General features: G+C 43.4%; 1 protein-coding gene and 1 long non-coding RNA gene across 2 annotated transcripts; both read right to left on the bottom strand.

Annotated features, from left to right (window-relative positions):
* LOC124059030 lies at nt 1–1,897 on the bottom strand. The gene is made up of 6 exons (XR_006843356.1): nt 1,260–1,897; nt 838–888; nt 632–753; nt 453–546; nt 211–319; nt 1–117 (listed from the first exon to the last, which is right to left on the bottom strand). It is a non-coding gene; the product is annotated as an uncharacterized LOC124059030 (long non-coding RNA).
* A 3,326-nt stretch (nt 1,898–5,223) lies between these two features.
* Nucleotides 5,224–6,608, bottom strand: LOC124059985. Its single transcript, XM_046390508.1, has 2 exons — nt 6,377–6,608; nt 5,224–6,294 (listed from the first exon to the last, which is right to left on the bottom strand). Exon 2 carries the CDS (start codon nt 6,244–6,246, stop codon nt 5,539–5,541), a length of 708 nt encoding a protein of 235 aa, XP_046246464.1. The 5' UTR covers nt 6,247–6,294; nt 6,377–6,608; the 3' UTR covers nt 5,224–5,538.
* Nucleotides 6,609–15,869: the final 9,261 nt, after the last annotated feature.

Below are 15,869 nucleotides of genomic sequence, written 5' to 3'. Positions count from 1 at the left end.
GATTATCATCAAAACCAACGGGAGTGGAGGATTGCTGAGGAGCACCAACACAGTGTTGTTCAGAAACAGAACCTTCACCAATATCCATCACTTCATCATCCTCACTGGGTTTCCTGTCTTTAAGAATGTGAAAATGATAGATAACAATTAGGCATTTCTTGCTTTATCAGAACTTGAATTATTAGCTACTAAAACCCAGTAAGACTTTACCATCACTAAGTGATGACACCATAGGCAGCGTTGACCTTAATCCCTTAAGTGCCACAAACTCCTTCATTATCACCTTTCTCTTTGCTTCTTTCAAAAGATCATCTCGATCCTATTAGATAGATATGTGTACTTTATTGATCCCACAGACGAAATTGTTGTGTTAAATGTTAAGTTAAATTTGCATGATTTCTTCTATAACAAATGGTAAGAGCATTGATCAAAACAACACAATGTGTACTTACTTTTCTTGATGTTCCATGGAAATCATCAAGGTGTCTGTCCAGTCTCCTAAATCCAGTCTTGTCACAAATAGGACAGTCCACTTTTTTGCTGGTCCTGGATTAGGGTAAACATTAACATTAAGTTAATGCACAGCTAAAGATGGTAGAGATACATTTGAAAATGTTATTGGAACCCTTACCGTCCATTTCCATATTTTAGGAGAAGGTGAAACTCTTCTTTATTTTGTACAGCATGTCTAACTTTCAGGTGGTGCCTCAGATTTTTGAATATTTTAAAACAAATTCCACACACCTTGCCACTCTGTAAACAATAAACAACAAAAAAATCACCATGTAGTGCAGTATAATCTTTCAATTAGCTTTAAATAAATTGATCTCTACTTACCATATTGACAGGAAAGACCTGTCAGCATTTAGGGGTTACATGTGTGGAAACCTTAAAGAAATAGAAGAACTTTAATATTTTTCTTGAGTAGAACTAGCCTTGAGACTGTACCAATTAGCTTCTAATGAGAAAGATTCAACTTCCAAATTCACATCTATTTTTAAAATGCAATAGATTCAAATATGGAATTTAGCAATTAACTTCCACATTTCAATCTATTTACACATATTTGCTAGCTTAATGAGTGTTATTAACAACTACATTAAAAAAATGCATATCTTTAGGTCACAAATTGGTCATAAACAATTGTAAATATGAGACAAGGCTCTAACAAATGCATTCCTATGACGTTTAACACAGTTGCAGTCTATTTTCAAGGTTTTTCTCATCAAATATTCAGAGGTAATCTCAAAGTGGCTCACCTTTTCACTGATGATGAACTATTTCCTCATTCCTCTATCCAATGACCCTTGACACAGGATATCCAAAAACGTATCTATGAGGGTATTAAAAAGTAGATACAAATGTGGAATATTCCACATTTACATTTACTACAAAGAATTCAAATAGTTTATGTACAGATTTCTCAAGAACAGCACAACACTGTCATGCCCTTCCAAGACAAATGTGTTCAGCAGGGCAGGGTCTATAACAGGATGAATAGATAGATATTTGTTGATCCCAGAGGAAATTCAAGGTTGTTTTTCTTTCTTTTTTTATGGAAAGATATGCTTAGTTATGGCAACATGTTTGTCACAAATGTGGTGCAAATAGCATAATGCCCATGGTATGTACCTATGCACTTTATCCAATGTTGGGAATGTGCTCAGCTAGTGTCTAGAAAGGAACAAGACCCATGCCAACTATGGACTTAACCCAGATATGAAATCAATAAACTCAGGGAGGTCTCTTATATGTCACTGTGCAATTTGGTGCCTCTGACTGCCTGGCAACAAGTACATTTCTACTTCCACATATTTCGAATTAGTCCTCAGGTATGTCCTAGAGACATGGGACCAAGACCAATCGACTCAGAATGGCCTGGCATATATGTGTATCGAATTTGGTGCCTCTAGCTGCCTCGGGACATGTATATGCATGCTTCCAAGTTCCACTTCCAGGTACTTGGTCTTAGTCCTCAGGCATGTCCTAGAGACATGGGACCAAGACCAATCGACTCAGAATGGCCTGGAATATATGTGTATCGAATTTGGTGCCTCTAGCTGCCTCGGAACACATATATGCATGCTTCCAAGTTCCACTTCCAGGTACATGGTCTTAGACCTCAGGTATGTCCTACAGACATGGGACCAAGACAAATCAACTCAGAATGGCCTGGAATATATGTGTATCGAATTTGGTGCCTTTAGCTGCCTCGGGACAGCTATATGCATGCTTCCAAGTTCCACTTCCAGGTACTTGGTCTTAGTCCTCAGGCATGTCCTAGAGACATGGGACCAAGACCAATCGACTCAGAATGGCCTGTAATATATGTGTATCGAATTTGGTACCTCTAGCTGCCTCGGAACACGTATATGCATGTACCCAAATTCCACTTCCAGGTACATGGTCTTAGTCCTCAGGTATGTCCTAGAGACATGGGACCAAGACCAATCGACTCAGAATGGCCTGTAATATATGTGTTTTGAATTTGGTGCCTCTAGCTGCCTCGGGACACCTATATGCATGCTTCCAAGTTCCACGTCCAGGTACATGGTCTTAGACCTCAGGTATGTCCTAGAGACATGGGACCACGACCAATCGACTCAGAATGGCTCGGAATATATGTGTATCAAATTTGGTGCCTCTAGCTGCCTCGGGACATATATATGCATGTACCAAAATTCCACTACAAGGTACTTGGTCTTAGCCCTCCGGAATGTCCTAGAGACATGGGACCAAGACCAATCGACTCAGAATGGCCTGGAATATATATGTATCGAATTTTGTGCTTCTAGCTGCCTCGGGACATGTATATGTTTACTTCAAAAATCCACTTCCATGTATTTGGTCTTAGTTCTCAGGTATGTCCTAGAGACATGGGAAATGGGACATCAGTGTTTTTAGGGAGATATGGTCCGGTGAGGACAGCAGGATTTTCTCAGATTTCAGGTCTCCTTGCATGATCCCATTAATGTGAAGATACTGCAATCACACACACAGTTATGTTAGAATCTCTTTATTTTTCAAAAGTACAATGTACACAAGAGTTTGAGCTGATATAACAGCAGCTCATCATGCCAGGTTTCAGGAGTCTGTGGATGATCCTGTTCCTATGGAGGTATTGCACACACACACACAGAGTTACATACAGTGGACACAAGAATTCTGGGCACAATAGCAACCATAATACCACAGTCTTTCTCACCTGGACTGCTCCCAGCATCTGGTAAAAGTAGAGTTTTGCAATGGACTCACTAAGCTGCTGATGAGCCTTCACTTTGTGGAACTCTGCCCTCTCCATCCTGACAGACAGACACGCAAAAATAATCCCATCCCCATCTTTCCGTATTTCCAGTCATCAAGTCCTCTTCATCTGTAGACGTTGAAGCGTATGAAATTCAGGATTTGCCCTTCCCCCACCTGACTTAAGGTTTACTAGGCAAGGTTTTGGCTGCCTGCCCAACCATACAATGTGCTAGAGACCTGCAACCACCTCAGACCGAGAGCAGGCATCCCCCGATGGCCTGAGTCAATTTTTGTGCCTGTGGCCCCCCAGGAAGGGCTCCAAAAAAGGCCCCAAACTCTCCAAGGTCGCCTGTATAGTCATAAATGGGTATACAGATAAGGACATGGAAATTCCACATGTACATCTGTGGGCTTCCAAATTCTAATAGACACAAAAATGGAAATTTCCAAATTTACATCTATGGCTTCCAAGTTCGCGTCTAATAGATACAAATGTGGAAGAGCTTGAATGGTCATAGATGTAAATATGGAAATTTCCATTTTGACATCTATTAAGCATGATTTTGGAACCTCGTAGACCTAAATGCGGAAGAGTCAACATTCACAGCTATGGCATATATTTCTAAGTTTTTAATTGCACATTTCTCTGGAACAGTGCAACATAGACAGACCGTCCCAAGACAGCTGTGCTCAGCAAAGCAGCGCGTATTAGACCATGTGCCCGGTGGGGTATTTGGGCAAGCTTTTGGCACAAACGTGGCGCTAATGGTACGGCGCCCACAGGAACTGGATAAGCCTTCCGCGCCGTTTCGGGGGCTGTGCTCGCCTAGTCTGTGGCGGCTTCCCCTGGCAAGTTTGGTCCAGGAGATGGCCACCTGTCTGGGGCTGACATATGTGATAGATCTCTTTAAGCACTTTCCGTACATGTCTGTAGCGTGCGTCTGGGACTTTCCTTTGCTGACATATGACACTTAACGAGGTGGAAATTTTTCAACTTTGGCGCCCCCTAACTGTGGGCGTGAAGGAACCCGAGCGTCCGTTCCACCACGCCCGTACTCGGGGCACCGAGACCTTTCCGTAAACCCCTCCGTTGAGACTGTACTCCCCAAAATGGGCAAGATGCCAACCCTAGGTCCAAAATTCAAGAGGGTGTTGGTCTCTATGCCTCCTCATGCCCTTTGCCAATTTTAGGTCTCTTTAGTGAAGTGACCCAAAGCAAGGATGTGCAGATCCGGCTCTGACATATGTGGTAGGACCCTTTGAGAGCTTTCAGACGCAGTTGGACCTATGTCTCTAGCCCATTGCGTTCCCAAGTTATGGCCATTAAAATTCCAGGGGTCAAGAGGTCACCAATGAAAATGACTTGAGGTTTTTCGGGCAGGGTTTTGGGTGCCTGCTCAGCCATACAATGTGTTAGAGACCTGCAACCACCTCAGACCGAGAGCAGGCATCCCCCCGATGGCCTGAGTCAATTTTTGTGCCTGTGGCCCCCCAGGAAGGGCTCCAAGAAAGGCCCCAAACTCTCCAAGGTCGCCTGTATAGTCATAAATGGGTATACAGATAAGGACATGGAAATTCCACATGTACATCTGTGGGCTTCCAAATTGGTGTCTAGTAGATACAAAAATGGAAATTTCCACATTCACATCTATGGCTTCCAAATTCGCATCTAATAGACACAAAAATGGAAATTTCCAAATTTACATCTATGGCTTCCAAGTTCACGTCTAATAGATACAAATGTGGAAGAGCTTGAATGGTCATAGATGTAAATATGGAAATTTCCATTTTGACATCTATTAAGCATGATTTTGGAACCTCGTAGACCTAAAGGCGGAAGAGTCAACATTCACAGCTATGGCATATATTTCTAAGTTTTTAATGGCACATTTCTCTGGAACAGTGCAACACAGACAGACCGTCCCAAGACAGCTGTGCTCAGCAAAGCAGCGCGTATTAGTTTAGTTTTAGTATTTCTAACAGTTTAAGTGCAGTAGAGGCAGAATAAAATTCACCAAACCCTTTCTGTTTTTTAATGAGTGTTTTTTATGAACAGTTTTTCTTTGTCAACAAACATGTGGCTGGTTATTTAAAAGAAAAGAAAATAGAAATAAAGAAATGCATTCAACGAATACAAAATACATTGTCAGTCTCCACCCGCTGACTGTTTTTAAAGAATTATTTACTCACATGCCACCAGCCATCATTGCACTTATTTAGCTATAACGTTACTCTTTTAAACATTTGATAAAAAATTCCCTGTTCACTGAACTATTAGTAAACTCGCTCAGCTTACTGACTCATTTGGGTCTCTGCCACCACCTGAATTTCATCAGGATCATCAACAGGGAGCAACTGCTGATAAACACGTGTGGGCTTATCCTGTTCAGTATTTTGGACCACACAGTGTGATGGCAATTGTTTGGCAGGTGCCTCTTTCAGGGGTGTATCCTCTGGGGGAATCTCAGAGTCTTGGCTCTGACCTACCTCTACCAGGGGCACATCCTCCTGAACCCCATCACACATTTTGGTGTGGGATGTCTTTTTCTGTCTCAATGGGCTCACCCTGACCAAGTTCAGCGACTTAAGATACGAGTCAATAATAGTGTCAGGTAGCGCTGTTGAACTGACAAAACATTTAGAGGGAGATTTCACTGTGAAATTTGACTTCCTCTTTGTTTTTTCTCTCAGTTCAGAAAGTGGCACATTTTCATCCTCATCATCACTATCTGAACTTTCTGTTTTGAACTGGACAGACATATTTGAGTGGACCTCCTTAATGACTTCCCTACTAGTCTCTGACTTCTTGGAAGGCAATGTTGACCTGTGCTCAGTCTCACTGAGTACAAGTAGGTCCTCATCATCAGTTTCCTCTTCAGTGGAGTCATTTTCTTCCACATCTTCCTCAGCCATACTAATGGCTTTCATTCTCAGCTGCCTGGCATTGAAGCCGTCCTCTGTGTCAGAGAGACTCTCAGCAGCATCCGAGTCATGCCACATAGACTTAGCCACTCTGTTATTTTCTTCAAGAGTGAGGTATCGGCTGGCCTGGAAAAAGACAAAATGTATAATTCTATCTCACCACTTTTTACTTTCAAATCATGTTGCTTACAAATTCATACTAGCTTACTTGTGTGGCCAGACAGCTCTGTAGTTCTCTGAAGGTGACATTCCCTTCCAGGCCAGCATCTCTCCAGGCTATTTTAAGGACCTGGACAGATTTCTCAATTTGTTTCCCTTTGTAGGTCACAAAGACATAACTGCCTTTACTGCATCTTTCGCTGACGCAAAGGATCTCTATCAGTTGGTATAGCCAGAAATACTCGTTTCTGGTCAGAAACAAGGATGCGTGTCTGTGAGTGTGCCCATCAACCTGGGGACAATGATTCAGAACATTAATATTGGTCTGTTTTACATTATACATTTTCATCCTTAATCCAAAACAACTCACTGTGATATGGATCCCCAGTTCTGAACGTGCTGGTTTCAAGGCATTTTCTCTGGTCATGCTTGTTATGACAGAAGCACTATGTCCTGTCAGGATGCACAGGTAGCCCAAGAGGTAGCCCATTACCGTCTCATGATCCCTCTCTGATTGTCCATTGTTTTTTAGGCTTTCTGCAACGATGTAAAAAGAGACCCAAAATCTGGAATGAGCTTCCAAATTTCCATCTAAAGGAACAACAAAAATTGACTTCCAAATTGCAAAAGCGCAATTACTTACCTAACAATTCAGGAATTCTCTTTTTGGCAGCCACTAGAAAACAATTCTCATCAGATGGGCTGACTTGCTTTTCTGTGAACATGAAGACATATAAAGAAATCACTATGCAAATTTCATTAACAACTTTCAGGGCAACCCCTTCTTGAACCACCACCTTAACATAATGGAATTTGAGCACCCGAATGATCCTAGAGGTTATGTTGTCTCCCTAGTAGGGTCTCTAAAGGCAATCAGGTCTTAGGTGACAGGTCTGACTAAGAGCAGCTCAAAAGCTTCTAATTAGTGGTATAGCATCAAGGGCATGTATAGGCCCCACTATGACAGGAGGGTTCAGGGTTCAAAAGGGGCCGGTGCAGTGTGCCTTGGATGACAATTGTGGGCAGGGGGCTCCGGCAACCCCTACCCTGGACAAAACTCTGGCTATGAAGACATGGAATGTCACCTAACTGGACAAAAAAGAGCCTGAGTCAGTGCGGAAAATTCAGCGGTACGGGCTAGAGATAGTCGGACTCACTTCCACGCACAGCCTGGGCTCTGGAACCCAACTCGTTGAGAGAGGCTGCACTCTCTTTTATTCTGGAATCTCCCATGGTATGAGGTGGCTGAGCTGTTGTGGGCTCAGCCACACATGTGCCTTGGACACTCGGGTGAAGAGAGGGACTGAGCTGTCAACCAGTCATATCCAGGTAGTGAGTTGGATTCCCTGGGGAGGAGGGAGCCTGACAGACTTGGCAGACCCAAACATACCGTGAGGGTCTGCTGGGAAAGCCAGGTGGAACCCTCTGTCAGAGGAGTGTTCAACCTTAAGTCTTTGGATGTTGTGGAGCGGTCTTGGTTAACACGTCTCTGCAACACTGCATGACGGTCTTGAGTTAATTGTCAATTTACTTTCCTATCCTCATCTATGGCCAAGAAGCCGAAGTAAGCTTCCTACGCAGGGTGGCGGGACACTCCCTTCGAGATAGGGTGAAGAGCCCTGTCACCCGGCAGGAGCTCGGAGTAGTGCTGCTATTCCTCCACATCAAGAGGAGCCAGTTGAGGTGGCTTGGGCATCTGTTTCGGATGCCTCCTGGACACCTCGCTGGGGAGGTGTTCTGGGCATGCCCCACCAGGAGGAGGCCCCGAGAAAGACCCAGGATACACTGGAGGGACTATGTCACTCAGCGGGCCTAGAAATGCCTTCGGGCCCAATCAGAAGAGCTGTCCAAGGAGAGGGAAGTCTGCTCAGGCTGCTGCCCCCTCGACTAGGTCCAGGATAAAGCAGAAGAAAATGGATGGATGGATGGAACTTCAAGGGCAAATCAAGGCAAAAAGAACTGAATCACTTACCTGTTTTGCAGCTCCTTATTTTGTGCTGATGGACAATGACTTCCTCTTTCAGTTCATTTTGGGTTTGTCTTAGTTCGTATAGCATGTTAGCCAAGTGCTTTTTCTTTAACCCGCTGACTCCCAAGAATCTGGTATTAATGTGGATAAGAAACTGTATAGCAATGCCAAGCATGTTCCTTATTGATGTAGCTACATAGCCTTTCTGCTTCAGATAAACTGGCCACCTTCAAGGGAAGTAAGAGAGAGAACATGAAATACATTTCAAGATACTAGGTTTCAGTAGAGTACCTAAAGATGATTTTTATCAAATGCCTGACTTACTTTTGTATCTTCTGAATTTGGTTCAGATAAAGAAGATCCTCAGTCGTTCCACTCACGACAGAGCCAATCATCATGTACTGACAGAAGCGCTGTGCAACACTGCTTGCATGGTGTGCATTTTCTTTATCTTTTCTCCCAGTCTTTGACCCCAAGGCAAGCTTTTCAAAATCCAGAAGAATTCTCCCTGTGGTAACAAAAGCACTTACAATCTTCCAGTTCAGGTTTTAATCCAGAAAAGAAGCAAAAGTCAAATAACCTACCTGTCAAGGTTTCAGGCATTCTGCACCTTGGGGCATGTTTCCCTTTCTGGAGTGACTCCTTGGTGAAGAAGAAAGGTGTCTTGGTTTCCATTTGTGGAGCAGTTGGCATCACCTTTGCAGCCAGCTTTGCAACCTCGGCTTCTAAGGTTTCGAATTTGGAGTCCAGGATCTTGCAGCCACTGCAGGGCTGGGACACTGGTGAATTATCTGAGCTACATCTCACAGAGTCAGATTGCTGAGATATATTGGTTTGTGAGTCACAACAAGAGGCATGAAGTTGACTGTCAGTTGTTTCTGTGCTACATGGACTTGGTGGAGGTACAAGAAGAGTGCCGGAATGACTTGTGACAGCAAGAGGCTCCTCCTGAGGACTATGATCACCAACAAGGGGAGTGGAGGTTGTCTGGGCAGTACCGCCTGAGTCCTCATCATGAAACGATGCTTCACCGAAGTCAATCATCTCATCATCATCAATAGGTCCCCAGTCTTTGACAATATGGATTCGATAAATAAGGGTTAGGCATTTTTGGGTTTGTCAAAATTTGGTTCAATTCAATTCAATTCAATTCAATTTTATTTATATAGCCACTTTTACAATCAGAATTGTCTGTAGATACATTTTGTATTTATTGGCTAACAAAAGTGATAGGCTTTACCATCACCAAGTGAGGACACCAAGGGCTCCTTTGGCTCTGATCTCTGAAGTTCCATGATCTGTCTTCTTATTGTCACTCTCTTAGCTTCTTTCACAAGAGTTTCTCGTTCCTGTTATCATGAAATTGTATCAATTCAATTTAAGCAAACAAAAAGCTTTCATAAAAACAATGCAGACTGTTTACTTACGTGTTTTTGCAATCCATGGAATTCGGCCAGATGTTTGTCTAATCTGACTAGACTAAACTTGTTACAAATAGGGCAGTCCGGTTTATTTGCAGTCCTGTGTTAAGCATTGACAATTGAGCAAAAAAATGTAATTTCAACTTGAAAGTGAACATACATTATTTTTTGAAGTCTTACCGTCCGTTTCCATACTGGAGGAGAAGTTGGAACTCCTTTCTATTCCGTACTCGGTGTGTATTTCTCAAGTGTTGTGGTAGATTGGAGTATGTTCGAAAACATATTCCACACACCCTATTACTCTTTTGACAGTAATCAGAAGAGAAAATCAAAATGCAGTCTGGAATAATCTTTAAATGAGTACAGACAACTACTTACCATAATGAGAGGATTTATCCATCAATATTTAGGGAGTCACAGCTCAGGAAACATCTGTTTTACAGGAAAGTATTTGTGTTTTGTTTCTATACTTCTAATAAGTTTTTATGTATCTGTACTTTTACTGTACCTCCTCCACCACTCTTACTACTTAGCTTCAAATGACATAGATTCCACTTCCAAATTCATATTTATTTCTTAATTGCAATAGATTCAAATATGGAATTTAACAATTAAAATCCACATTTCAATCTATTTACATAGAATTGTTAGCGTCATTAGTACCGTTTACAAACATAGATAAACTACATATTTTTTAATCACAATTTGGCCATAAAACAACTGTAAAAATGTTCCCACATGTATTCCAATAACTTAAAACATTGTCACAGTGCATTTTCAGGGTTTTATCTTAACATGTTTAGGAGCAAATTCAAGGTGACTTACCCGTTCATTGATGATGAATCATTTTCTTCTTTTTTGTGCCCAGTGGCCTTTGCAACAGGAAGTCCAAAAAGCAATCTATAAAGTTATAATCAAAATAGATGTAAATGTGGAATATTTCATTATCACATCTATTATAAATTTTAAGAACAGTTTTCACAAAAACAGTGCAACACAGCCAGCTCAGTCCATGACACCCATGCTCAGAAAAAAGAGAATCTATAGCAGTATATGGTAGGGGGGCAACTGGGAAATCTTGTGACACAAACATGTACTGCAGGTAGAGTGCATGTCCTACAGACATGGGACCAAGACCAATCGACTCAGAATGGCCTAAAATATATGTGTGTCCAATTTGGAGCTTCCAGCTGCCTCGGGACACGTATATGCATGTATCCAAATTTCACTTCCAGGTATATGTTCCAGGTTCCAGGCCATGGGACCAAGACGAAACGACTCAGAACGGCTTGGAATATATGTGTATCGAATTTGGAGCATCTAGCTGCCTCGGAACACGTATATGCATGTACCCAAATTCCACTTCCAGGTACATGGTCTTAGTCCTCAGGTATGTCCTAGAGACATGGGACCAAGACCAATCGCCTCAGAATGGCCTGTAATATATGTGTGTCCAATTTGGTGCCTGTGGCTGGCCGGGAACAGATACATTCCAACTGCCAGCCCCATTCCAACTAATGGTGTCATTTCACAGGAATATCCTAGAGAAATGGCACCAAGACCAATCGACTCAGAATGGCCTGTAATATATGTGTATCGAATTTGGTGCCTGTAGCTGCCTCAGAACACGTATATGCATGTACCAAAATTCCACTACAAGGTACTTGGTCTTTGTCCTCAGGCATGTCCTAGAGACATGGGACCAAGACCAATCGACCCAGAATGGCCTGTAATATATGTGTGTCGAATTTGGTGCCTCTAGCTGCCTCGGAACACGTATATGCATGTACCCAAATTCCACTACAAGGTACATGGTCTTAGTCCTCAGGTATGTCCTAAAGACATGGGACCAAGACCAATCGACTCAGAATGGCCTGTAATATATGTGTATCGAATTTGGTGCCTCTAGCTGCCTCGGGACACCTATATGCATGGACCCAAATTCCACTTCCAGGTACATGGTCTTAGTCCTAAGGTATGTCCTAGAGACATGGGACCAAGACCAATCGACTCAGAATGGCCTGTAATATATGTGTGTCCAATTTGGTGCCTGTGGCTGGCCGGGAACAGATACATTCCAACTGCCAGCCCCATTCCAACTAATGGTGTAATTTCACAGGAATGTCCTAGAGACATGAGACCAAGACCAATCGACTCAGAATGGCCTGGAATATATGTGTATCGAATTTGGTGCCTCTAGCTGCCTCGGGTCACCTATATGCATGCTTCCAAGTTCCACTTCCAGGTACTTGATCTTAGTCCTCAGGTATGTCCTAGAGACATGGGACCAAGACCAATCGACTCAGAATGGCCTGGAATATATGTGTATCGAATTTGGTGCCTCTAGCTGCCTCGGGACACCTATATGCATGCTTCCAAGTTCAACTTCCAGGTACTTGGTCTTAGTCCTCAGGTATGTCCTAGAGACATGGGACCAAGACCAATCGACTCAGAATGGCCTGTAATATATGTGTATCGAATTTGGTGTCTGTAGCTGCCTCAGAACACGTATATGCATGTACCCAAGTTCCACTTCCAGGTACTTGGTCTTAGTCCTCAGGTATGTCCTAGAGACATGGGACCAAGACCAATCGACTCAGAATGGCCTGGAATATATGTGTATCGAATTTGGTGCCTCTAGCTGCCTTGGGTCACCTATATGCATGCTTCCAAGTTCCACTTCCAGGTACTTGATCTTAGTCCTCAGGTATGTCCTAGAGACATGGGACCAAGACCAATCGACTCAGAATGGCCTGGAATATATGTGTATCGAATTTGGTGCCTCTAGCTGCCTCGGGTCACCTATATGCATGCTTCCAAGTTCCACTTCCAGGTACTTGATCTTAGTCCTCAGGTATGTCCTAGAGACATGGGACCAAGACCAATCGACTCAGAATGGCCTGGAATATATGTGTATCGAATTTGGTGCCTCTAGCTGCCTCGGGTCACCTATATGCATGCTTCCAAGTTCCACTTCCAGGTACTTGGTCTTAGTCCTCAGGCATGTCCTAGAGACATGGGACCAAGACCAATCGACTCAGAATGGCCTGTAATATATGTGTATCGAATTTGGTGCCTCTAGCTGCCTCGGGACACCTATATGCATGCTTCCAAGTTCCACTTCCAGGTACTTGATCTTAGTCCTCAGGTATGTCCTAGAGACATGGGACCAAGACCAATCGACTCAGAATGGCCTGGAATATATGTGTATCGAATTTGGTGCCTGTAGCTGCCTCAGAACACGTATATGCATGTACCCAAGTTCCACTACAAGGTACTTGGTCTTAGTCCTCAGGCATGTCCTAGAGACATGGGACCAAGACCAATCGACTCAGAATGGCCTGGAATATATGTGTATCGAATTTGGTGCCTCTAGCTGCCTTGGGACATGTATATGCATGTACCAAAATTCCACTTCCAGGTACATGGTCTTAGTCCTCAGGTATGTAGTAGAGACATGGGACCAAGACCAATCGACTCAGAATGGCCTGAAATATACGTGTGTCCAATTTGGTGCCTGTGGCTGGCCGGGAACAGATACATTCCAACTGCCAGCCCCATTCAAACTAATGGTGTAATTTCACAGGAATGTCCTAGAGACATGGGACCAAGACCAATCGACTCAGAATGGCCTGGAATATATGTGTATCGAATTTGGTGCCTCTAGCTGCCTCGGGACACGTATATGCATGCTTCCAATTTCCAATTCCAGGTAGTTGGTCTTAGTCCTCAGGCATGTTCTAGAGACATGGGACCAAGACCAAACAACTCAGAACGGCTTGGAATATATGTGTATCGAATTTGGTGCATCTAGCTGCCTCGGAACACCTATATGCATGTACCAAAATTCCATTTCCAGGTACATGGTCTTAGTCCTCAGGTATGTCCTAGAGACATGGGACCAAGACCAATCGACTCAGAATGGCCTGTAATATATGTGTGTCCAATATGGTGCCTGTGGCTGGCCGGGAACAGATACATTCCAACTGCCAGCCCCATTCCAACTCATGGTGTAATTTCACAGGAATGTCCTAGAGACATGGGACCAAGACCAATCGACTCAGAATGGCCTGTAATATATGTGTATCGAATTTGGTACCTCTAGCTGCCTTGGGACACATATATGCATGTATCAAAATTCCACTTCCAGGTACATGGTCTTAGTCCTCAGGTATGTCCTAGAGACATGGGACCAAGACCAATCGACTCAGAATGGCCTGTAATATATGTGTGTCCAATTTGGTGCCTGTGGCTGGCCGGGAACAGATACATTCCAACTGCCAGCCCCATTCCAACTAATGGTGTAATTTCACAGGAATGTCCTAGAGACATGGGACCAAGACCAATCGACTCAGAATGGCCTGTAATATATGTGTATCGAATTTGGTGCCTCTAGCTGCCTCGGAACACGTATATGCATGCTTCCAAGTTCCACTTCCAGGTACTTGGTCTTAGTCCTCAGGCATGTCCTAGAGACATGGGACCAAGACCAATCGACTCAGAATGGCCTGGAATATATGTGTATCGAATTTGGTGCCTCTAGCTGCCTCGGGTCACCTATATGCATGTACCAAAATTCCATTTCCAGGTACATGGTCTTAGTCCTCAGGTATGTCCTAGAGACATGGGACCAAGACCAATCGACTCAGAATGGCCTGTAATATATGTGTATCGAATTTGGTACCTCTAGCTGCCTTGGGACACATATATGCATGTATCAAAATTCCACTTCCAGGTACATGGTCTTAGTCCTCAGGTATGTCCTAGAGACATGGGACCAAGACCAATCGACTCAGAATGGCCTGTAATATATGTGTATCGAATTTGGTGCCTCTAGCTGCCTCGGGACAACTATATGCATGCTTCCAAGTTCCACTTCCAGGTACTTGGTCTTAGACCTCAGGTATGTCCTAGAGACATGGGACCAAGACCAATCGACTCAGAATGGCCTGTAATATATGTGTATCGAATTTGGTGCCTCTAGCTGCCTCGGAACACGTATATGCATGCTTCCAAGTTCCACTTCCAGGTACATGGTCTTAGACCTCAGGAATGTCCTAGAGACATGGGACCAAGACCAATCGACTCAGAATGGCCTGGAATACATGTGTGTGCAATTTTGTTCCTGTAGCTGCCTTGGGACACCTATATTTTTACTTCAAAAATCCACTTCCATGTATTTGGTCTTAGTTCTCAGGTATGTCCTAGAGACATGGGAAATGGGACATCAGTGTTTTTAGAGAGATATGATCCGGTGAGGACAGCAGGATTTTCTCAGATTTCAGGTGTCTTTGCATGATCCCATTAATTTGAAGATACTGCAATCACACACGCAGTTATATTAGAATCTCTTTATTTTTCAAATGTACAATGTACACAAGAGTATGAGCTGATATAACAGCAGCTCATCATCCCAGGTTTCAGGAGTCTGTGGATGATCCTGTTCCTATGGAGGTATTGCACACACACACACAGAGTTACATACAGTGGACACAAGAATTCTGGGCACAATAGCAACCATAATACCATAGTCTTTCTCACCTGGACTGCTCCCAGCATCTGGTAAAAGTAGAGTTTTGCAATGGACTCACTAAGCTGCTGATGAGCCTTCACTTTGTGAAACTCTCCTCTCTCCATCCTGACAGACAGACATGCAAAAATGATCCCATCCCCATCTTTCCCTATTTCCAGTCATCAAGTCCTCTTCATCTGTAGACGTTGAAGCGTATGAAATTCAGGATTTGCCCTTCCCCCACCTGACTTGAGGTTTACTAGGCAAGGTTTTGGCTGCCTGCCCAACCATACAATGTGCTAGAGACCTGAACCACCTCAGACCGAGAGCAGGCATCCCCCTGATGGCCTGAGTCAATTTTTGTGCCTGTGGCCCCCCAGGAAGGGCTCCAAAAAAGGCCCCAAACTCTCCAAGGTCGCCTGTATAGTCATAAATGGGTATACAGGTAAGGACATGGAAATTCCACATGTACATCTGTGGGCTTCCAAATTGGTGTCTAGTAGATACAAAAATGGAAATTTCCACATTCACATCTATGGCTTCCAAATTCGCGTCTAATAGACACAAAAATGGAAATTTCCAAATTTACATCTATGGCTTCCAAGTTTGCGTCTAATAGATACAAATGTGGAAGAGCTTG

This window comes from Scatophagus argus, chromosome 5 (assembly GCF_020382885.2).
Source record: "Scatophagus argus isolate fScaArg1 chromosome 5, fScaArg1.pri, whole genome shotgun sequence".
NCBI lineage: Eukaryota > Metazoa > Chordata > Actinopteri > Scatophagidae > Scatophagus > Scatophagus argus.
Note: the sequence above shows the minus strand (reverse complement) of the source record. Positions and strands in the feature narration are given on the sequence as shown.